The sequence below is a fragment of the Gossypium raimondii genome, chromosome 12 (genome assembly GCF_025698545.1).
Source record: "Gossypium raimondii isolate GPD5lz chromosome 12, ASM2569854v1, whole genome shotgun sequence".
In the NCBI taxonomy this organism is placed as follows: Eukaryota; Viridiplantae; Streptophyta; class Magnoliopsida; order Malvales; family Malvaceae; genus Gossypium; species Gossypium raimondii.
The window spans coordinates 51,446,107-51,470,332 of record NC_068576.1 but is presented as its reverse complement, the minus strand read 5'-3'; the positions used below and the strand labels follow the sequence as shown (position 1 = coordinate 51,470,332).

Genomic DNA, 24,226 nt, shown 5'->3' with positions numbered 1-24,226 from the left:
CCATTATAACCAGAATCAAATCACCTAAAATTATCGATAGAACCAATAGATAGTGTGATATATCTCTGACAAGCTTCCAACCCAATCGAGCTTTCGATAGTCTGTAGGGTAAATAAAAAAAATATGTAAGCAATAAATGCTTAGTAAGCTCGTGTAGTCTTTAATCATATTAGTTCATTTAAAATATGAAATCTATACATATCAAGAATAATCCAATATTAATACCATAGTACTCATGAAGCTATATTCATCAACTCACAAGGTGAATAAATTCACAGTATCACTTACATATTATCCCAAACTTAGTAGGACTTTATATAACTTTAACTCTTCATAATTTCTTTATTTTCATTTGCATTTCTTTACTTTCCACACTTATTCCATATGCGTGACACACAAGTCATAAACATATCATTCAATCATAGTCACAAGCTAGTGCATTTAACTAAAGCCTTTTCCGAATTGATCACATTATAAGTCATTTCATAAGAAATTGCATAATTTAAACCATACCACTTTTTCATGAACACTAGCATATTTTCCTTCAAATATTTATCAATTCAATGCTTCCATTAAATAATCATATTACTATTCAACCAATAGCTTGCCACTTGCCTAAGCATCAAGCAACAACACTGGTTAGTGTACTAGCACACATTACATATAAACTCATCATGCATAATTATCTTGTATCAACATATTAAAGATAATCATACATTTACATGTCATGATACATATCATTCTCTTATCGTTTCTTCATAGGTATATATCATTCATTTTATTATTTTAATATTTCATGTACCATCATTTTCATGAATTTCGCGTACATACCGGTAATAGTTCATTTCAAACTCATGTTATCTCACTTCAGGACTTTACTCGTTATATCATTTAAATATCAATGGTTACATTTATTTTAGATCAATACCAATAATAATCTATAAATCTTTCAATTCAACCACATAAGTCTTTTACCGTTTCTTTCTGTATCAAAGAACGACTTACGGATATGAGTACATCGTTTTCAGAAGTCCGAAGGCTGAACTTAAGCTCATGAGAGTTAAACATATTGTAAACACGAAATTCCACAACAAATGCTGAACCTCGGTTTACTTGGGTAATTTGCCGTCAATTCATCCTTTATTTTTGTAATGCCATAACCCAGTTATTGTCTTATCCGTCAATTCATCCTTTGGCACAGAACGATTGTACTCAATCTCGCGTTCAATCCAAACTGGGTATTAAATTTGATAATATATTTCCAATAATAATTCAATTCCATGTTTTCTATTACCCTTATTATTTTCCATATTTATCCAGTTGAATTTCTCAGAAATTCGATGGATTTTTAGAGTTACACTTTTAGTGTACAAATTCGGGTCCGTCAATTCATATTCATGTGCGCACATTTCTATTTCAGAGAGCACACTCCTGCGAACCTTATCCTTACAGCGGGATAACCAGTCCAGGCTAAATCCCCTATAATAAAAACTCATAGTGTAGTAGCCCGAATTTGGGCCTAGTCGGAACAGTGGTTTCGGGACCACAAATGTAATATTTTGAAAATTTCTACAGTAAGATATTATCCTTGGTATAGTAAAATAAGGAAATGAAGTGATAAAAAGGGAAATTTTGAATTATGGCAACATTGGGAAGTATATTATGACATAATAATTCAAGAAATGATTAAATCGTAAAAGTAAAAAAAGTTTTGTTGTTTAGGAGTAAATACTTAAAATTTGAGGGGTTAAAGTGTAAATATGAAAAAATTGAAGGACCAAAGGTGTAAATATTTTAAGGGTGGAATAATCTAGAAACTAAGGAAAATGGATGAATTAGGACCAAATTGAATAGGTGAAGAATTATGAGGGACTAAATTGTAATTTTACCAAATTGAGTGATGACTCAAGGATGAAATTTTAAAATATCATAAAGGGCAAAATAGTCATTTAGAGAGAGATAAATCTAGAAGATAATGATGATGTTGGAGATATTTTAGATTAATTAAATAAATATTAGTTTAATTTGATTTTAAATGATATTTTATTATTTTATTATTTAGTATATATATGTGGAAAGAAAGATGAAAAGCCAGCATCCCACCAATTTTTCCATGCATTAACGTGAGAACAGAGAAAGAAAGAAAGTTTTGCTTTCTTTACAATTTGGTCCTTTCACCAAAAATTCACCATTTTCATTTAGAAATCAAAGGAATTTCCATAGCCATCAAGAGAGAAAGATAACAAGGAGACTATGAGGAGTTAGAATATCAAGTTCGATTCAAGAAATAGAAGCTGGAGGAGAGAGAACATCAAGTTAAAGGTTGAAACCAATAGGACAAGGTAAGAACATCAAGATTTCAACATATTTTTAAGTGTGATATTATTGAAAAAGCATGGAAATGATATTATAGTAGAGTTTTCTTATATAAGGTCTTATGTTTTTGATATATTAGTGAAGGAAAATAAGAGAAAGTGATGGGAAATATTATAGAAAGGGAATAAGAGTGTTATAAACTTAGTAATCAATATTTTGCACTAAAACAGTTTTGGACAACAGTAGTAGGTTAAATTTGAAAAATCACCATAAATTGTGGAAATTGAATTAAAGGATTAATAAAACATGAAATTAAATCTTATTGACTCTAGTTTCTCATAGATGAAACGGTGTAAGCAAAATAATTGTAAATCATGAGATATAAAAAATTTTGTGAGACAATGTCAGAATGAATTCGGGTTCCCCTGTTCTGACTTTGGAAAATCATAAAAAATTTAATAAAAATAATTATGGGCTTAAATTTATATTTTAAAATTCTGAATTAGTCTATTTTCAATAGAAATAAACGGAACATCATCCAAATTTTGTACAAAGAGATAATTAATTTTAGTAAAGAGAGGTCAGAACTGTCAAATAGTGAAATAGGGGAAACTTTAAAGAATAAACTGTACTTATTGGCTAAAAAAATTCTGAAAATTTTATGGTAAGAAGATATGTGAGTCTAGTTTCAGAGAAAATTTGTAGATCTCAATTGGAGTTCTTTATCTTAAGATATAAATAATATAGTGACTATGACTCAAATGGATAGTCGTGAATAAATTTACAAGTAAATAGTGAGATCATAGATAATGTTACTTATAAGTATGTTATATAAATTAAGGATGAGAAATGGAGAGGAGATGGAGGTAAAATTGGAAAATATATGAATGATTTGTGTATAATTGGTAATATGCTCGATTATAATTGATAGGCGATGAAATAGAAATGATGCATATATTTGTGCAGTATTGGTCATGGTTTAAGCTCATGTGGGAAAATAAAGTTTCATAGTACGTGTGTATGGTATATTTGGCATATGATTTGGCATGGAGTAATGTCATGAATGTATATAGAGTTAACACATGTTGGTAAGTTTGATACATGAATAAATATTGTGCTCATCCATGCTTATAATGCTTAAGCTATATGTTTATTTGGCTAAGATATTTGATATACATGCTTAGTTTTTGGCTAAGTTGTGGTTGGATTATGCCACGTTAAACCTAAAAGTTATGCATTGAAATAATAAGTGCCTAAATGGAAATATGCTTGTGACCAGGAAAGGGCTGGTAAGGTTTAAATTATGAAATCTCTAGTAAAATGGTTTATTATGTTATTATTTCCAAAAAGAATTATGTTTCAATGCACTAGTTTGCGATTATGGTTGAATGATATGTTTATGTCTTGTGTGATATACATAGGAAACGGGTGTGGAAAGGTAATGAAATAGTAAGTTCATATGGCTAAACTTTTATGATTAATTGTTAATGTGGGAATGATATAATGTATCAATTCGTATATTGTTGTTGAATTATGATTATGGTAAAAATGAGAATAAAATGAGATTGTTAGTTCAAATTAAGGGATACGCAGGATTGAGTACATACGTTCGATAACCAGTGATGAATTGACGGATAAGTCCATGGTGGATCCATGGCAAAGTTGTGAAAAGTAGGTATGGTGTTTCAATGAAGAAAACCATACTGAGTTGTGAAAAGTAGGTATGGTATTTCAATAAAGAAAACCATACTGAGTTGTGAAAAGTAGGTATGATATTTCAATGAAGAAAACCATACTGAGTTGTGAAAAGTAGGTATGGTGTTTCAATGAAGAAAACCATACTGAGTTGTGAAAAGTAGGTATGGTATTTCAGTGAAGAAAACCATACTGAGTTATAGCATTGTGAAGGATTCAAGCAAATTGTGGCACCGGGCAAACGATGTACTCAAATCCGTAAGACAATCCTTAATTTGACAAGTATTTGAAAATGCAATTGAAGCTAAATGTCGGATTATAAGTTGACATCTGATATTGAGCACGATTGAGTAAATTTGTTATTTGAGATTGTGGTTGGCAGGAAATGTTGCATTATATATATTGTGAGGAAATATAAAAGCATGTTAAATAATTTGAAAGTTTTATATATTAATGAGATTTTATAACTCAGTTCAATACGTTTACAAGTGTATGTGTTCTAGTAATATCTCGTACCCTATTCCAGTATCGAATACGGGTAAGGGGTGTTACACATAGAGTATTGTCGGGATTACCAGTCCAGGCTAAATCCCCTGTAATGACAATTACTTTAATGAGCTTGGATCTGAATTACCAGTCCAGGCTAAATTCAGACCCTAATTCGGATTACCCGTCCGGGCTAAATCCATTTTCCACATATTTTTCGAGAGGAATATATCAGGATAGGATCACCCGTTCGGGCTAGATCCTTTTTACCGTCCTTTTCAGAAATCCATCGAATTTTCCTTCCATTCAACCGATATTTCTTCCCTTTTTTATCAAATATATCAATGTTTCATCAATTTTCATACAATGAACATTCAAATCATGTTCACATCAATAACAAACACTTCAAGCATTTTAGAATATAATTCAAGTTACACGAACTTACCGGGCTAAATTGCAGAAATACCAAAATTTAGGGACATTTTGGTAATTTTCCATTTTCCTCAAATTTCCACCTAATCTTGATCTAAATTAATATTTTATTCAATTTACAATAAAACAATTCATTTGATGCAATTTGGTCATTTTTGACATTTTTACAAAATTACCCTTAAAATTTCACTTTTATTCAATTTAGTCCCGAATCTAAAACATGTAAATTAACTATTTTAAAATAAACTCATACTAGCTGAATATTCACATATATTTTTCTCCTCCTCCACTCCATTCCACATCCTTGATATATACATAATACCCCTATTTACTTGTTTACTCATAACAAGCTCTTCACTTGAGTCATAATCACTAAATTAATTATATCTTAAGCTAAAAACTCCGAATTGAGATCTAAAATTTTATTTGAAACTAGACTCACATGTATTTTTACCATAAAATTTTTCAGAATTTTGGTTTATCCAATAAGTATAGTTTATTCTTTAAAGTTTCCTTGTTTCACTTGTTTGACAGTTCCAACTCCTCTTCACTAAAATTAATTATCTCTTTGTACACAATTCAGATGATGTTATTGTTTGTTTCTATTGAAAATATACTCATTCAAGATTTTAATCATATGAATTTAAGCCTCTAATTATTTTTATTCATTTTTTTATGATTTTCCAAATTCAGAACAGGGGAACCCAAAATCATTCTGACCTTGTCTCACAAAATTTATTATGTCTCATGATTTACAACTCCATTGCTTACATCATTTCTTTTATGAGAAACTAGACTCAATAAGCTTTAATTTCATATTATTTTCATTCTCTAATTCGATTTTCACAATTTATGGTGATTTTTCAAAGTTAGCCTACTACTGCTGACCTTAACTATTTTAGTGCAAGATGTTGATTACTAAGTTTATAACTCCCTTATTCCCTTTCTCTATAATATTTCCCATCACTTTCTCTTATTTTATTTCACTAATATATAAAAACATAAGACTTCATTTAAGAAAACTCCACTATAACATTATTTCCATGCTTTTTCAACAATAACAAACTTAAAAATATATTGAAATCTTGAAGTTTTTACCTTGTCCTATTAGTTTCAACCTTTAACTTGATTTTCTCTCTCCTACAGCTTCTCTTTCTGAATCTAACTTGATATTCTAGCTCCCCATAGTCTCCTTGTTATCTTTCTCTCTTGATGGATATGGAAATTCTTTTGATTTCTAGGTGAAAATGGTGAATTTTTGGTGGAAGGACCAAATTGTAAAGAAAGCAAAACTTTCTTTCTTTCTCTCTTCATCTCATGTTGGTGCATGAGAAAAATGGTGGGATGGTGGCTTTTTATCTTTCTTTCCACATATATATACTAAATAATAAAATAATAAAATATCATTTAAAAATTAAATTAAAATATTAATAAACTAATATTTATTTATTTATTTAATCTAAAATATCTCCAACATCATCATTATCTTATAGATTTCTCTCTCTTCTAAATGACCATTTTTCCCTTTATGATCTTTTAAAATTCCATCTCTGAGTCATCACTCAATTTGGTAAAATTACAATTTAGTCCCTCAAAATTCTTCACCTTTTCAATTTGGTCCTAATTCATCCATTTTCCTTAGTTTCTAGATTATTCCACCCTTAAAATATTTTCACTATCTGTCCTTCAACTTTTTCATATTTACACTTTACCCCCTCAATTTTTGAGTATTTACTCTTGGTCAACAAAACTTTTCTCACTTTTGCGAATTAGTCCTTTCTTGCATTAATGTGTCATTATATACTCCCTAATGTTGACATAAATCAAAATTTTCCTTTTTTTTGTCACTTTATTTCCTTATTTTACTATATCAAGGATACCTACTTTCTTACTGTAGTAATTTTTAGGGTATTACAACCTCGGTGTTATAAACTGAGCCGTAAATATTTATAAGTGTCAATAAGGTAGTATTAAAGTTTTGTTAGGAAATTTTAACGTTCTGGTAGTCAATTAATTAAAAAGGTCTAAATTGAAAAAGGTACAAACATGTTAAAGTGATTAAATAGTCTAAATAGTAAATAAAGGAGAACTAAAAGGGAAAATGTACCCATATGAATGGCTGAGGCGGCATAGCATGAAAAAAAATCAAGGATTTTATGTGAAATAAGGGTAAAATTGTATTTTTTGTCAAATTAAAGATAAATAAATGGGAAATTAAAAATTCTAGACAAATTCATCATCATTTTCAGCTCAAAAACAGCCAGTGAAGAGGGTTTAAGCTGGTTTTTCATATTTTAGCTTCATGTAAGTTTAATTCTTGCTTTTTCCTTAAATTTTTTATGTTTTTAGACTTTTACAACTAGGTCCATCTTACTATTTCATTAGTTTTTGATTTTGTTGAAAGTTTTGGAAGATGTCATTGATAAGTTCATATGATTTTAGTTATTAGATGATGAAATTGAGATGTTGATGGGTATTTAAAGGTATTTTATTAAAGAATTTTGGATGAAATCATGTTTTAGGGATTAATTTGTAAAGTTGTTGAATTTATGTGAAATTCTAAAATTTCATGGAATTTATGGGCTGATATTGATATATGTGAAAGTATTTATGCTTGGAATAAGGAATAAATTACATGAATTTCATTTTCCAAGCATGTGGACGAAATTTTATTTAGTAAAAGTATAGGGGCAAAATAGTAATTTTTATAAGATGTGACTTGGATAGAATTGAATGTAAATTGTATTGAATTGATGTTAAATTTACTCATATAGATTCGGAAAGATCAAATACGGAGCTATATCAAGGTAAAGAAAAAGTGATAGATTAGTAGACTGATATTCACGAACACTTATCGAGGTAAGTTCGTGTAACTAAATTGTGTATATTTATGTGCTTAAATTTGAATGTTGAATATGTAAATTTTATAAATGTCATGTATGTGTATATAATTTACCTCATATCCAATAATTCTTGATAAATGAATAAGTCTCGATAAAATGAATGAAGCTTGATTGGATACAGGGTTCTGTTTCCCGAAATGGTAATGTTCCTGCATATGTTGTGGACGTGCCGTAGCTAGAAAGAGCGTCCCGTTACAAGCCCTCTCAAGCTTCCCGTTATAGTGTTCTTGTAAGCTTCCTGTTAAATGCTCTTCTGAGCATCCCAAATGGTTATGTTCTGCATATGTCGTAGACACACCCACGCTCTTATGGGTGTTCTGTTTATAGGTTCTTTGTGAACCTCCTGTTAAAGTGCTCTTCGGAGCTTCCCATTAGTGCTCGCTTGAACTTCCCGTTATATGGCTATCCGGTGCTCTCTGTTAAAGTGCTCTTTGGAGCTTTCTGTTAAGTGCTCTTCGGAGCTACCCGATATAGGCTCTTTGTGAGCTTCCTGTTATTAAGCCTGGATAAGCTTCCAGTTACATGGCTCAATGAGTTTCCCGTTATAGTGCTTGAGAGAGAGCTTTCTGTTTAAGTGCTCTATGAGTACTCCCGGACATGAATTGACGGTTTTCTGATTTGTACACTTTATGTGTACTACCCTCGTATCCATCGAGATTTCAAATGATTCAACAGGTGAAATTCTGACATGAAGACAAGTGAAAATCAAAATGAAATCAATATCTGAAAAATACATGAAATGTATGGAACTTGGTATTTGATGAGCTCATCTTTGGTATTGATATTTACATGAAATGATTAACTAACATATTTGATGAGATTATGTGCTTAGGCTATGGCCAAGTTGTTTGGAATGCATGAGTATGTTTACTTAGTGTACAAATGAATGGTAAGTTTACTTCCCGTTATACGAACTTACTAAGCACTAAGTGCTTACTCTGTTTCATTTTCACTGTTTTATAGTACTCGGAAGCTCGTTGGGTTGGAAGCTTGGCGGAGATCACTCACACTACCCATCGGCTCACTTCGGCATATTTATGACATTATTTTTGGATATAATGGCATCTATAGGTTTGGTTAGCCACAGTTGGCATACAAATATTTTAGTTGTAAATAGCTATTGGAATGACTTGTAATGAATGTGTTTTGACATTTTAACATATGAGTTAATTTCATGTTGGGTATAAGTGCTTAATTTGGTTTATGAATATTAGTATGATATTAAGTAAATGTGGTCAAATAGATAAATTCACAAACATGGATCATGAAGTGATATGGTAAGTATGAGACTTGAGTATTGCATGTTTTTAAATGTTTTAGATTGACCTTTGGATGTGTTAAAATGTTTGTGTAGGTGAATGATCAAATGGTTGAGAAATAAGGCTTGGAAATGGCCTTATTTTGCCCACACGAGCAGAGACACAGGCGTGTGTGACACACAGCCTAGCACATGGGCATGTGTTCTAGCCATGTGTCCTCTACATCTTAAAATTTTAAAACAGAGTACTTGAAATTGATCACACGGGCGTGTGACTTGGCCGTGTAACCCCTGCATTTAATTAAGTTACAAGTCAAAGGGTTACATAGGCATGTGCCCTACCTCATATGCCACACGGCCTAAGACATGGGCATGTCACTTGGCCGCGTGGCTCACACAGCCTGTCCACACGGGCGTGTGACCCCTGAACCTAGGAAAAATTTTGAAATTTTGTGAAAAATTCTCTGAGTTCCCGGTTCAGTCCTGACTCGTTTCTAATGTATGATTTGGGCCTCGAGGGTCAATAGAAGGGACATATGGTTAAATTATAATTAATTTTTAATATGATTGTAAAATAACATGAAATATCTTAATATGATCTGTAAATTTCGGTAATGCTCTTAAACCCTGTTCCGACGACGGATATGGGTTAGGGGTCAACTTCAAAGTTAAGCCAGCCTGAAACTGTTAGCTAGCTATGAGAGTTTTAGGTAGCAAGATTTCATCTTCACAGTTAAGTCTCAAGCTTGATTATGATCTTGATACTTGACAACTTGAGCCTAAAGCTTATATGGTATGAACTAGAGGTGTTCATAGGTTGAGTTGAGTCCAATTAAAATTTTAGGCCTGTTTGCTAAGCCCAGTCCCTACCTAAAAAATGGGATTAAAATTTTGCCCAAGTCCGGTTTGGATAAAAATGCTAAAACCCGAGTTTAACCTGGTTCGTCCGTATTAATTTTTATATTATTTTTATATAAATTTAAAAATATATAATACATCAAAAATATAAAAAACATTAAAATATATGTTTCATAACAAATTAAATATATATTTTTTAAAAATATGTATACTTAAATAACATTAAAATAGATACAACTTAACAAACAACTGTCTCTAAAATAGTAACAAAATTAATAATAAGACAAAAGTTATACAATATCTAAACAATAATAATAAAATAGTAGCAACGTAATAGTGAAATAATAGCAAAATAATGAAAACAACAATAAAACAGTAAAAAAACTTTTTTTCTTTTTTTGTATATTCGAGCCGAGTTTAGGCAAAAAATCTTACTTGAGACCCGACCCGTTTTCTAAACGGGCCTTACTTTTTTGTCCAAACTCATTTTTTTATACATATAATTTTGTTTAAACTCTCACTTTTCGAATGAGCGTTCGAGATCCGACCTGATCTAATAAAAGTTCTAATGTCAACCTTGAGATGAGAGCTTAAGCTTAAATTGTATTTACGAATATAGGGTGAGGTCGATGTGGTGAGAAAATGTAGTACAATAAAATCCAGGTGTTGGGCTACCTTTCCGAATTATTACTTGTTTAATAGTTTTCTTAAGCGACCTAATTGTTTAATAGTTTATCCTTCAAACATCACCCCATTATAAAATTATATAAAATCAAAATTTATATATAATTTCATATAAAATCAAAGTCTCTTTTAACAACATCGCTACTTAAAATGCCTTGGCCATACACAGTTCCAGCAGCCGAGTAATCAATGAACATAAATGGAACTCTACATCTTCTTATTGTTTTGCATCTCCTTTTTCCTCCTCTTTCGTCGTCGCTCCTCCGCCCACAGCCTCCCGCCGGGCCCTATCAACTTTCCTATATTTGGCTCCCTCCATCGCCTAGGTTCTCACCCTAACCAATCCCTCTACGAGCTAGCCAAAACTTATGGCCCTCTCATGACTCTCCGCTTAGGCTATATTACCACCGTCATCGTCTCATCCGCTGAATTCGCTAAACAAGTCTTCCAAACACACGAGCACTCCTTCTCTGACCGCACTGTCCCTGATTGCGTCGCCTCCCAGCCTAACCCCGAGTCGACCCTCGCATGGGCGCTGGGCGATGGTAGGTGGCGCAACCGCCGGAGACTATGCAGCACCCAGTTGTTCACCGTGCAAAGACTCAACTCACTTCAACACCTTCGCCACCAAAAAGCCCAGCAACTTATCCAGCACATCAATAAACAACGCGCTTCAGGGTCCCAAGTCAAGATAGGGGAAGTTGCTTTTGCAACCACATTGAACTTGATATCCACTACAATCTTTTCCTCGGATATAGTGGACCCTGAATTCAGTACAGCGCAAGAGTTCAAAGATTTGGTGTGGAGGATAATGGAGGATTCAGCCAAACCCAACTTGTCAGATTATTTCCCTATCTTAAAAAGGTTTGATTTGCAAGGGATAAGAAAGCATATAAGGCCGTCTTACACGAGGTTGCATGAGATATTTGATGAGATGATAGATGAAAGAATGGAGGTTAGAGCTTCAGATTCCGTGTCCAGAAATGGTGATTTGTTGGATGTTCTGCTTGATCAGTGCCAACAGGATGGGTCTGACTTCACTCGCCAAAATATCAAGCCTTTGATCCTGGTAAGATTTTCGCTTATTTCATTTTCATAAATAATAAGAAAATAATTTCATTCCTTCAGACACAAGAAAAATGCTTTTAGAAACTGGGGTATGAAAGATGTCGACATTGTTACTTCCTCTCGTTTAAATTATTATTATAAGATATAATAAGATAAAATTTTAGTTGACATTTTAAATATAAAAAGTGGATCTGGTAGCCTACTACTGAATTATTGATATTTGTTGATGAATTACCAGCAACTCCTAACCTATAATAAAATAAATTAGCAAATGTGAAAGTAAAACTCATTGCATTTTTAGTAAAAATTTTAAAATTTTATATAATAAATTAAACATAAAAATACTTTAATTATATTAAAAATAAAATAAGCAAGTAAGGGTTACTTTCTGTTGTTTATAAATATCTTTTAACTCAATTTAAATATTAATTCAACCCATCATTAAAAGAAAAGTCCAACCAACTCAACTAATTCAGTAAGAATTTGAACCATTATTGTTCCAAGATGTCCATTTTTGGGATTTAAGTAGGACAACTGTCCAAATCTGAGATTCTATACTAGGCAGATAGCTTGTTTTTATATTAAAGAGTTAGCGAAAGCCTTACTCTTTCTTAGGATTTCAGCGACACACCTTACTCTGAGATGAAGTGTCCAGGAAAATTGAGAAAATTAAATTGTATATTTTTATTAATTTATATATTTATAATTTTAAAATAATTAAAATATTTTTATTATTTTAGAGAAATTAAAATCTAAATTTATCATTTTAGAAAGGTCAGCGCTTGAAAATGCCCTCCCTATATTTATAATATTTTTTATAATATTAGTTTTGTTAAAAAATTAGTGAATTTATTCAAAAATCATTAATAAATTGAAAATGTAATGTAATTATAAAATATTTTTAAAAATCTTACTAATTTAAAATCATTTATATTAATGATATTTAATAGTAAAGTAATATAAAATTCATCATGAATATTAATATAATTTAAATAATAATATTATTATTAATTTCTTACATGATATTTATTTTATATATATTGTTAAATTAATTTATTTTAATGTTAAAATTATTAATATTCGATATTTTTATTTTAATATCATACAAATTTTATATATTATTATTAATTAGTTTTAAACAATATATTTCATTATTTATTGGTTATATTGTTATATTGTATATGTATATATGTTAAGTGTTCAGATGTCATTCAATTTTACGTTTTCTCAGTTCACAAATTTAATTTTAAAATTAAATATTAAACAGGACTTATTCATTGCTGGAAGTGATACATCTGCAATAACAACAGAATGGGCGATGGCAGAACTCCTTAGAAAACCTGGAGTGCTACAAAAAACAAGAAGGGAACTAATGGAAGTCATTGGAACTAAAAGAACTGTTCAAGAATCAGACCTCGATAAACTCCCATATCTTGAAGCTGTGGTCAAAGAGACAATGCGCCTTCATCCTGCCGTTCCTCTTCTCCTACCTTACAAAGCCAAAAATGATGTCGAAATATGTGGCTACACCATACCCCACAACACTCAGCTTCTGGTGAATGCTTGGGCTATTGCCCGAGACCCCAAATACTGGAACCACCCTTTTTCGTTTTGCCCTGAGAGATTTCTTGATTCCAGCTTAGATTTCAGAGGTCGTGATTTTGAGTATATACCATTTGGAGCTGGTCGAAGGATATGCCCGGGTTTGCCTCTTGCAGTTCGTATGGTGCATCTGATATTAGCTTCTATGATTCATTCCTTTGATTGGAAATTGCCTCATGGAATCCATCCACAAGACTTGGACATGCAAGAACAGTTTGGCATGACTCTCAAGAAAGCTATACCGCTCTGTGCTATTCCTATTTAGCTATATAGTACACAAAATAGGTTAAATTATTTGTTGTTTTTCTTTGTTGGGAACATATATATTAAATCTTCCACTATTTGTCTTTTGTTCTACTAGTACTAGTGGGAGGAAGCATGTCTACCTACTACGCTCTTGAATGGTTGGCCTGCATTTTATTTGTTGAGCATGCTTAGCTACTACTCTAGCTCTTGAATGGTTAATTTATATTTTTATTTGCATAAGTTGGAAAAACAGTCATAATGCAGGGTTTCTGGATAGATTCTAAATAAATCAGTTTATATTCGCATTCACTTCTCATACACATCCCCTGGTCGCAATCTTAACCGAGATGGAACTTTACATCATCTTGTTTTGCATCTCCATCTTCTTCCTACTTTTGAAGCCCTTATTCCACCGCTCCAAGACTTTAAACCTTCCTCCAGGCCCCATTGGCCTACCGATACTCGGCTCCATCCATTCCCTAGGCTCTCATCCAAACCAGTCCCTCGCGGAGCTTGCCAAAGTCCATGGCCCCATCATGACTCTCCGCCTAGGCTCCATCACAACTATCGTACTATCCTCCCCTGAAATGGCGAAACAAGTCCTCCAAACTCATGCTCAATCCTTCTCCGACCGCCCGATTCCCGATGCTATTGCTTCTATGCCCAACCTCGAAACCTCCTTGGTATGGGGCCCTAGTGATGACAATAGGTGGCGGAAACTCCGTGGAATATGCAGCACCCAGTTGTTCAGTGGACAAAAACTCAACTCTTTACAATACCTACGCTACAAAAAAGTTGAGCAACTTATTCAACATATCAAAAAACATTGTGAAATTTCAAATACCCAAGTTAATATAGGTCAAGTTGTTTTCGCTACTACTTTGAACTTGATTTTCAGTACCATGTTTTCAATTGATATTGTTGACCCGGAATTTAGTAGAGCTCAAGAGTTAAAGGATCTGGTGTGGAAGACAGTGGAGAGCGCAGGGAAACCAAATTTATCAGACTATTTTCCGGTGCTGAAGAGGTTTGATTTGCAGGGAGTAAGAAAGCGTGCAAGGCAGCATTATGACGGCATGCATCAGATATTTGACGACATGATTGATAAACGAATGAAGGCCAGAGCATTAGATTCAACCACCAGGAATGGTGATTTCTTGGACGTGCTTCTTGATCAATGGGAAGAAAACAGATCAATTCTCAATCGTGAAGCAATCAAGCCTTTGATCCAGGTAAAAAATTTGTTTCAATGGAATCACTTAGCATCATTTGCTTTACTTTTAACAATCAAGCCTTTGGACAGAACTTGTTCATTGCTGGAAGTGAGACATCTGCAACAACTACAGAGTGGGCAATGGCAGAGCTTCTTCGAAATCCCCAAGTTATGCAAAAGGCAAAGAAGGAACTCCTTGAAGTTATTGGCTCGGAAAGAACTGTGAAAGAATCAGACATAGATGAACTCCCATATCTCCAAGCTGTTGTAAAAGAAACCCTGCGGCTCCACCCAGCAGCCCCTCTCCTCTTACCATATAAAGCAAGGAATGATGTAGAAATCTGCAGTTACACCATACCGAAGGGCGCTCATGCTTTGGTGAATATATGGGCTATGAACCGAGACCCAAAGTATTGGAATCAGGCCCTTACATTTGCCCCAGAAAGGTTCATTGGGTCGAAAATAGATTATAAAGGTGGAAGCTTTGAGTTTATACCGTTTGGAGCAGGGAGAAGATTGTGTCTTGGGTTGCCTCTTGCTACTCGGATGGTGCATTTGATGTTGGCTTCCATGATCCTTTCATTTGATTGGAAACTTCCTCAGGGGACCAATCCAGAAGACTTGGACATGCAAGAGCATTTTGGTATGACTTTGAAGAAAGCTGTACCGCTTTATGCTATCCCTGTTATGAAAACTTTTGATTAACCATGAACTTATAGTTACATGGAGAGAGGGCATGTTATCAGTACAACCCTATTTTGTCTGACACAAGCTTCCTAAATAAACTTATTTTGTCCATAGTTTTCCCGAGTTAAATTAAACAATTTTTTTTAAATATTGTAGGGTGAGCTCCATTAGATCAAATGTAATTTGAATTAAACATAAAATATATAATGAATTATGAACAATCTAAGTTCATTTAAAAGTAATTTAAAAAATGTTGCTATTTAAGGGATCGAAATTTATTAATCAAATAAAAATATGGAAATTAAAAGGTTCCAAAATTCATAACGAGATGGGAGTTAGTCCATATCAATTTAAAGGTTCCAAAATTCATAACGAATTATGAACAATCTAAGTTCATTTAAAAGTAATTTAAAAAATGTTGCTATTTAAGGGATCGAAATTTATTAATCAAATAAAAATATGGAAATTAAAAGGTTCCAAAATTCATAACGAGATGGGAGTTAGTCCATATCAATTTAAGTTAGGGGACCTTCTCTTATCTATTTCTAACTTGTTACCAAGTAGTAGCAGTTTTGTATTTAGGCCCTGTTACAGTCTTAATTGTTGCAACCAAGTGCAATGTTCCTTTGGTGAAGATTAAGAGATCATCAACAAAGCATAAAACATGAAATTAGAAAACATCATGGTTGGCTACAACATACTGAAACTACATTAAGGCAAATCGCAAAGAGATAAGGGTACAATGAACCCTCTTGTTTCACTCCCTTGGCTCTTCTAAGTAAACTAATAAAGCCTTCATTGAGTGCCCTAGAATTAGAAAGTCTCAGTGTTGTTATAGAATAGGAAATGAAGAGCGATCTCCAATTCGTACCAGATGAAAGTCGCATTTTCTTTGGAATGTAAGTTATCAACAAGCTCAACCCTCTTGATCTTTGAAATTAGAGTAAAATCCAACTCAGAAACCATATTGTATGATTTTGTGCTTAGGAGCTCCTGACCTCCTTATTAGGGTGAAATCAAGCATAATTTTGAAGCAAATGAACCAGATGGATGAGAGAAGTCGAATCAAATGAAAATAGGTTAAAAACTAATGGAGAATGTTATAATAAATATCGATAATGGTAGTAGAATGATCGTAAAACAATAAGAAAAAAATAACACATAAATTTTACGTGAAAAATTTTTTATCGTGAAAAACCCTAAATCCTAATTTCTAAACCCTAATCAATATTTAGAAGAATTGTAATTCTATATAGATTCAACTTCGTCCCTACAAATCTCCTTATTTTACTTCTCTATTTTGTTTTTTTAACAAGTGACGGGATCCGAATCACACAACCCTAATAAAAATGACATGAAACCTTGAAAATTTGAATTGAATTAGAAAACAGCAAGAGAATCAAAATCCAAATTACATTTTCCTAAATTTTTTTTAATCTAAATGTTAGGATTAATAATATAAATATTTAAATTAGATTTAATTTATTTATAAAGATTCATCTTTTCATGAAGTCATAGTAGTCACATTATTAAAAAAAAAATCATCAACGAAAGAGATCTCCATTCATTTCTAGTGATTTTGGTATGAAGGCCGACAAAGTTGCTATTTTTGCATAGAATATTCATATGCAGCTGGAATTTAAAAAAAAAAAAAACCATGGTACCACAAAACAAGCATTTGCAAACCGTAGGCTTTGTTAACACTTATACTTTGAGAAATATAATACAGTAGGTGTCCCACACCTCACACAGGAACCGTCCAAAGAATGAATTTGGGAATGGCTAATGCATTGCATGGTGCACAGTCACCATGTAACCTCCACCACTCTACACCCCAAACCCCTCGTCTTTTACCAGCCACCCTTTTCATGCCACGTGGCATCACATTATCCGAACTGAAACCAATAACCACCAAGCTTCCCCCATGCCCCTCATCTCATCTCATCAACAATCTTTTTTCGTAGCTAAAAATATCTACAACAGTTTTACTTTTGCCAAGGAAAATGAAATTTGTGAAATGACTGTCTACCCACGTCAAATGAGTCAAAGCCGTTCATGTCCCTTTCCTTCGCGCCTTATTATCACCTTCAAACTTGTCCAAAACTAGGGGCAGTCAATGGAAATCACAAACAAAAGACACCTCAGCTTTTCCATCACTAAAGCACTCAGCAGTCACTGCCATCTGTTTTCTTCAACCTTTTCTTCTTATTTGTGTTCCATATTTTTCCTTGGAAATCTAAAGGAGACAAAGAGGACAAACTCATTTTTAAGTGGTCTTTTTATTGCCCATGTAAGCACCATTTTAACATTCTCTCCCTGTCTAAAAAGTTCTCTAAATTCCCTTTCCCGAGCTGAAAGATAAACAAGGTGAGCCTAAAAGAGCTGAAGCAATGGCAGTTTGCTCAGCATACACCACCCAGTCCCTCAATTCAACGTGTTCAATCTCCACACCAGCGAAAACCCATTTAGGTTTTCACCAAAAGCAAGTAGTTTTCTATAGGAGAAGCAGCAAGAGAGGTGGCAGCGGCAGCAGCAGCGGCCCATGCGTGATAACATGCTCGGCCGGTGATTCACAAACTGTTGTGATTGGTTTGGCCGCAGACTCAGGATGTGGGAAGAGTACCTTCATGAGGAGGCTAACAAGTGTGTTTGGTGGTGCAGCCGAGCCACCGAAGGGAGGCAATCCTGATTCAAACACGCTCATTAGCGATATGACCACTGTGATATGCTTAGATGATTACCATTCACTCGACAGAACTGGAAGGAAAGAGAAGGGGGTGACAGCACTTGACCCAAGAGCTAACGACTTTGACCTCATGTATGAGCAAGTTAAGGCTATCAAGAGCGGTGTTGCTGTCGACAAGCCTATCTACAACCATGTTACTGGTCTCTTAGATCCTCCTGAGCTCATCAAGCCTCCTAAGATCCTTGTCATCGAAGGACTACACCCTATGTAAGTTAAAAAAAAGAGTACCCCATTTATTTCTTTCTCAGTTTCTCAGCCAGACATCTGTTCATAAAATTTTGGAACTATCTTACCTGCATATTTTGGGCTGTTTTGATGAAAAGCAGAAGATTCCATAAAACTGATTTTGTTAATATCTAGAAACATAACTTTCCTCGTACTCTGTTTATAAACCCGAATTAATTCAATTTTGGTCAATTTAAACATTAATCTTTGATTAAAATCGATTGACTGAGAAGTTTTGGGATCATGAAATGTTCTGTTGCTGTTCTGAGCCACTTGGGCTTATTCTGAATGAAAACTTGGCCCACTATAGTTATTGGTTTTAACTTCATTGCAAAAGTTTTTGGCCCCTACCGTCTATTTTTATTGAATTTCTCTGACTGTTACTGGTTTACAGAATGTTGCATTATTACGAGTCTAATTTTTTTTTTAATTTCCGGTATATTTTAATAGTTTTCTTTATCACTTTTACTACAAATCTTTATTCGAAATACCTACTGAAAGAGTGGTTTTGTCCTAATATATAGGTTCGATGAGCGTGTGAGGGATCTGTTGGACTTCAGCATCTATTTGGACATCAGCAATGAGGTCAAATTTGCATGGAAAATTCAGGTGATAAACTTTGTACGCTAATGGCAAAAAATGTTCTGCAAATTCAATGCCTGGCTTTTGTTTACTAGCATGATCTGACTTTGTTGAAAACGTTGCAGAGGGACATGGCTGAGAGAGGGCACAGCCTTGAAAGCATTAAAGCTAGTATTGAAGCCAGGAAACCCGATTTCGATGCCTATATTGGTAAAAACACTATATATATACACAGTACCGTGTCAATGCCCCAGCCCCAGCTGCTTGAGCTGCTGTAGACTGACATTGATCATTATTTGTCTATTTGTTGGGTGCAGATCCCCAAAAGAAATATGCTGATGCAGTAATCGAAGTGCTGCCAACTCAGCTCATTCCAGACGACAATGAAGGGAAGGTTTTGAGAGTTAGGTTGATAATGAAAGAAGGGGTTAAGCATTTCAGTCCTGTTTACCTGTTTGATGAAGGCTCAACCATCTCATGGATACCATGCGGAAGGAAGCTCACTTGCTCTTACCCTGGCATCAAATTCCACTATGGCCCTGACACTTACTTTAGCAACGAGGTATGTTGCATTCCTTTCTCCATATTCTAGCTTAGCTAGCCATTTCTCAACAGAATTTGATGGTATCATTGCTTGTCTTTAGGTTTCTATTCTGGAGATGGACGGCCAATTTGATAGACTAGATGAACTTATTTATGTTGAAAGCCATTTGAGCAACATCTCCACCAAGTTCTATGGAGAAGTCACCCAGCAAATGTTGAAGCATGCGGATTTCCCTGGAAGTAACAACGGAACTGGCCTCTTCCAAACCATTGTCGGGTTGAAGATAAGAGATCTCTATGAGCAAATTACTTCCAGCAAAACTGCAGCTCCACTAGAAGCAACAAAAGCCTAAGACTATTAGAGTTTCTTCATACATTGGACTAGACCTTGGGTCCATAACAAATTATCCTCTTTCCAGCTTTCCTCTATCAAAGGTTTATTTGAGTGTTAGGCTGTTGTTGCTTTCATAAGAATCGAGTATGATCCTATGCATTTATTTTATGTTCGTAATTCAGTGGAGATATGTAATATAGAGAAACAAAATCAGAGTTCAATTTCAACTTTGAGAAGTTCATATAAGACAAAGCCTTTCGACATCATCTCTCCACTTCTATTTCCCCATATTGCTGCTTCTTCTTGTAAGTTGTAACCATTTATGATGTCATGATCTTTGGTTTTTTTACTCCAAATAAAGAGGATTTGGCTATGGAAGCGTGGCCATAATGTGACGTTTTCCTTGAATTTAGTTTAACCTTTTTTATAATTAATTCAATAAGCCAAAAAGTAGAACCTGATAGAACTTATAGCATGGTAATCTTCTATGATCTGATGTCAGATATACAAACTGAAGCATCCTCAATCTTCTGGCAAGTCGTCACTTGGAAATGGAGTAACAAGGCTTTAAATCCTTTAAACTTGCCATGTGGAAACGATGATAAACATAAAAGTATGGCAGATGGATTCAAATTGTTACATTTACCAAGAAGGTTGAAAAAAGAGGAAGAAAATTTAGGAGCTTTTATCCTGATCAGCTAGACTTCGAAATGGAGAGCAACTACATATGTTAATACCAAGAACAGTATGAAAAATTAGTGCGCAGAAATCAACTTTCTATATCTACAACCGCCTTTGCTATCTAAACTTTCTGCAGAGAAGCAAACAGTATCGAAGCAAATAGCATGAAATTTGTTTTAACAACATCAGGCTTCCAAACGCAAAGTAACAGCATACCCTTCTAAGTTTTAGCCAAAGTCAAGAGAGACAGTATTTACAATCCGAGTTGTCGGATCATCTCTAGGGTATAACAGTAAATTACATTCAAACTAGAAAGCAGGGTACTAAATATTTGAAACTACTGATATTATGCTCAGCTCCCAGCCATCTGCATCTCTATTTGATTGTAACGAACTTGTTTGTACCATGCCTAGCCCAGTGGTCTTTCAAGTCAACAGGATGAGAAAGATCATAACCTTCAGCTGCAAGTCTCAGAAGAAGTTTGAAATATGCTCCATTGCTCATTTTTCTCCCAGCCACACGAGCACCAGGCCTGGTGGGACTCATGGGAAGTGGACATTCTGATATATTGATGGTACAACATGAGGATTGCCAACCACTGGCACCCCACTTGTAGCACACTCTTGCAACACCTGTACAAGAGCAAATGGGGGAAGGCACCCCAGAGAAATCAAACTTCGTTCCATCAAGATTGATGTTGGGATTTTTCTTCTCGCGTTTAGTTTCCGGAATGCTTGGTCCCTTTCCCTTCTTAGGAAGGGAGGGTTTCTTCATGGGCTGCTTTGGTCCCAGAACCTTGGGAGCTATTTGATTAGAACCCTTCACAGAAGACTTCTGTTTCCCCACCTTTGTAGTTTTAGTCCCCAAATCATTGTTGTTCCCTGATTCAGTTGTGGCAGCAATGGTACGAATGGGAGAAACAACAAGACCAGGTTCATGGTGTATTCCAGTTCGTTGCAGAGAACTAAAGCCAGGTTTGGATGTGGGGTTGTAATGATAAAGCCAAGAAAAAGGTGAACCGGTTGATCCTATTTCAGTTTCAGGCATCACGTTCTTATCGGAGTAAGACCTCATCTTCATAGCTATTACTTGAGCCTGCAGCAAAACATTAACGAAAACAAAATTCCAATAGGCCCTTGAGAATTTTCTAGAATTATCTCAGGACAATAAATGGTTTTTAAGCATTCAAGAAACAAAAATCACAGCCCCGCTTAAGTCTTATATATCATTCAATGATCTATTATCTACTTCCGCTTTCCCCTTGATCGACAATGCCGGATGCGTAGGCGCAGAACAAAAACATCACCCTAGCAATGCCATATACTGACCACAAGCTCTTTGCTACACAACAAAAATTGAGAACTTGCATGCATAAACATATACATCTTTTAAAAAAGAAAGTGAAAAGTTCTAAAGATATGAATAAATGCGGGAGAAATTAGATGCAAACGCTGCTAAACAGATTGCATGACAGAAAATTTACTTTCAAGAGAAGGAACAAAAGATATTAGAGAGATGAGGAACTCACTCCAAATTCCAAGAAACTGAAGAATAAAAAACCATAGCAGACTACATGGGGATAAAGCTATCTCAACCGAAGTAAATGGCTACCTGGAACAGGAACATTCCACACAAACCTCATCTCAAAACAAACAAATAAAAGGCAAAAGCCTGACCCATTGAGATGAAACAACCCGAAACCCTGATCTACTAACAAAAACCCATTTGAGGGAAAGCATCAAAGCAACCATAGAAGATAAAAACCACCTAATAACAAACCGCATAAACCCATATCTCAGCCTGAAAAATCAAAGGCAAAAGACTTCAGGTTTAGGGGGGAAAAAAGAGAGAACTTTTTACAACTAGCGACCATAAGGTAAGAAACCATCAAGGAATGAAGATATTAAGCACTAAAAGCTGGAAAAAAATATTAATATAGTATTAAAAGGAACTTACAAGCTTGGTAAGATCTAGTGGAGGGTAGGTCTAGGCAAGTTTCTGGCTGAAAAATCTAAGGGCAAAGAACAGAGTGATTTGCCATCTCCAAAAGAAAGTTTCCAGTTGTATGGTTTAGTGGTTTCTCAGTCTGTCTGAGCAGCGACAGTGAGCACCAAAAGCATTGTAACTGAACTTACTATCTTTTCTATCTTTGCCTAAAAAATTGATAAAATATTCGTTTTTATTTATTGCCCTACCCAAGAGTTTAATTTCCCTCGAAAAACTCTTACATTACTGCTAGCATTAGCATAAATGCACAAGGGAGTAGGATAGGATGTTCCCACCAGCATAGATATATGTTCCATGTGGCATAATCTTAGTACATTTGTCTCATAATGTAATCTTCTTTTCTTTTTGTAATTTATATTAACATGTTATGAAAGTCCAAATTATTATTTCTCTAAGAAAAAGCATACTATTATTATTTCCTTGTCCTTATAAACCAACAAAAACTACCGAACTCATCCCTTGTTCCAAGTATATTAAATATACACAAATTAGGGAGTGACATGAGAAGAAATTGGCTGCTATGATCAGCCACGAATATTAGTTATTGAGCTGCTAAATGAGTCTTTCTTATAAAATAAGTAAAAGTTAAATTGAAATGAGCTGCTAAATGAGCCCACTTCAAAGAATCCTCCAAAAACACAAGTTGAAGTGTTGGGCAGTACTCTGCGTACAAGACTCCTCAACAATGAAATATCAGATTCAGTAGTCCAACAGTGATGGTTCCACTGCCGTAAGCTTGTCTTCCCCTACAGCAGTGCAATGATTCTTTTGTCTTTCTGGCTACAAAATAAATTGATGAAACCATTATACCTTTTTGCTGCAAGAAGTGCCTATCTTACTACATGAAACTATCTGCTGGTTTTGTCCAGATGCTGCAAGGGGCACGAAAAATGTGCCGGATACTGCCCTGCAAAGTTTTCTAATTGAAAGGGAAAGCCAAAGCCCATAGGATCATTCTTCCAGGCGAAGAACAGGTTGTAAGTCGGACATTTTGGGACGCTGTAAGGGAGATTAGGATTCATGAAATGTCTTGCGGTCTCTTGTACTGCATTAGGATTTATGCTGTAAAAATACCACAAAATCTCTGTATTATATCTTAAATTGTTTTTTAGTTATTTTTATTGAAAAATGAATAAGTTAGTTCTTCTACATTAGATGGGCAAGAAAAATAGCTCATTTCTTAAAATTGTGGGGTTAAATACTTGTTTTGGTGTTTTAAATATACAGTTGACCCTACTTTTTTATTAAAAGAAAATAAAAATTTAAAATTAATAAGGCTAAAATATCAAAAAGTTTTAGTAACAAACAAAAAAAAACCAGTTAAGCCTTTTAAGATCTAAAATTATTAAAATCATAAAATTATAACCCTTATGTAATTTCATCATGTACAGTTGTCATGAGTGAATTTTAATTTAGTTAGTAGAGTCAATTTGCTGGCTTTAGTTTGGATTAAATCATTTCTTAATCTGTTTATGATGAAATAATTTAATTAGTAATTAATCCAATTGACACTACACTTTAAAAAAATCAAATTGCAAAAGAATTGAAGCACAACCCACTTTAAGAAACTTAAGCTTCTGGCACTGTTTTTACTCTCTCTCTCTCTCTCTTTTTCTTGTTTTTTATAAGGTAATCCAAACGATATTCAATCAGTCAACTA

At 34.1% G+C, this 24,226-nt stretch overlaps 4 protein-coding genes across 5 annotated transcripts; 3 read left to right on the top strand and 1 right to left on the bottom strand.

The window, feature by feature from the left end:
• Nucleotides 1–10,756: 10,756 nt before the first annotated feature.
• On the top strand, nucleotides 10,757–13,659 carry LOC128035422 (geraniol 8-hydroxylase-like). The gene is made up of 2 exons (XM_052625130.1): nucleotides 10,757–11,701; nucleotides 12,968–13,659. The coding sequence occupies exons 1-2, from the start codon at nucleotides 10,832–10,834 to the stop codon at nucleotides 13,565–13,567; spliced, it is 1,470 nt and encodes a 489-aa protein (XP_052481090.1). The 5' UTR covers nucleotides 10,757–10,831; the 3' UTR covers nucleotides 13,568–13,659.
• A 236-nt stretch (nucleotides 13,660–13,895) lies between these two features.
• LOC105764966 (geraniol 8-hydroxylase-like) lies at nucleotides 13,896–15,561 on the top strand. The gene is made up of 2 exons (XM_052625129.1): nucleotides 13,896–14,780; nucleotides 14,852–15,561. Exons 1-2 carry the CDS (start codon nucleotides 13,896–13,898, stop codon nucleotides 15,464–15,466), a joined length of 1,500 nt encoding a protein of 499 aa, XP_052481089.1. The 3' UTR covers nucleotides 15,467–15,561.
• A 2,100-nt stretch (nucleotides 15,562–17,661) lies between these two features.
• LOC105764964 (phosphoribulokinase, chloroplastic) lies at nucleotides 17,662–20,141 on the top strand. Its single transcript, XM_012583809.2, has 5 exons — nucleotides 17,662–18,401; nucleotides 18,944–19,028; nucleotides 19,127–19,211; nucleotides 19,319–19,563; nucleotides 19,646–20,141. Exons 1-5 carry the CDS (start codon nucleotides 17,839–17,841, stop codon nucleotides 19,895–19,897), a joined length of 1,230 nt encoding a protein of 409 aa, XP_012439263.1. The 5' UTR covers nucleotides 17,662–17,838; the 3' UTR covers nucleotides 19,898–20,141.
• A 609-nt stretch (nucleotides 20,142–20,750) lies between these two features.
• Nucleotides 20,751–22,804, bottom strand: LOC105764965 (protein BASIC PENTACYSTEINE7). Of its 2 annotated transcripts, none has more exons than XM_012583810.2 (2): nucleotides 22,516–22,804; nucleotides 20,751–21,654 (listed from the first exon to the last, which is right to left on the bottom strand). In XM_012583810.2, exon 2 carries the CDS (start codon nucleotides 21,637–21,639, stop codon nucleotides 20,935–20,937), a length of 705 nt encoding a protein of 234 aa, XP_012439264.1. In that variant the 5' UTR covers nucleotides 21,640–21,654; nucleotides 22,516–22,804; the 3' UTR covers nucleotides 20,751–20,934. The 2 variants fall into 2 exon arrangements, with proteins under 2 accessions (XP_012439264.1, XP_052481091.1); XM_052625131.1 differs by lacking the exon at nucleotides 22,516–22,804 and adding an exon at nucleotides 22,088–22,475.
• Between the last annotated feature and the right edge of the window lie 1,422 nt (nucleotides 22,805–24,226).

Excerpts from the sequence above, each read along its gene's own strand:
- LOC128035422 (XM_052625130.1), top strand. The coding sequence starts at position 10,832 with ATGGAACTCTACATCTTCTTATTGTTTTGCATCTCCTTTTTCCTCCTC. Across the intron at positions 11,702-12,967 it reads ATATCAAGCCTTTGATCCTG|GACTTATTCATTGCTGGAAG; the intron begins GTAAGATTTTCG and ends AATATTAAACAG.
- LOC105764966 (XM_052625129.1), top strand. The coding sequence starts at position 13,896 with ATGGAACTTTACATCATCTTGTTTTGCATCTCCATCTTCTTCCTACTT. Across the intron at positions 14,781-14,851 it reads CAATCAAGCCTTTGATCCAG|AACTTGTTCATTGCTGGAAG; the intron begins GTAAAAAATTTG and ends GCCTTTGGACAG.
- LOC105764964 (XM_012583809.2), top strand. The coding sequence starts at position 17,839 with ATGGCAGTTTGCTCAGCATACACCACCCAGTCCCTCAATTCAACGTGT. Across the intron at positions 19,029-19,126 it reads AATTTGCATGGAAAATTCAG|AGGGACATGGCTGAGAGAGG; the intron begins GTGATAAACTTT and ends AAAACGTTGCAG. Across the intron at positions 19,564-19,645 it reads ACACTTACTTTAGCAACGAG|GTTTCTATTCTGGAGATGGA; the intron begins GTATGTTGCATT and ends GCTTGTCTTTAG.
- LOC105764965 (XM_012583810.2), bottom strand. The coding sequence starts at position 21,639 with ATGAAGATGAGGTCTTACTCCGATAAGAACGTGATGCCTGAAACTGAA.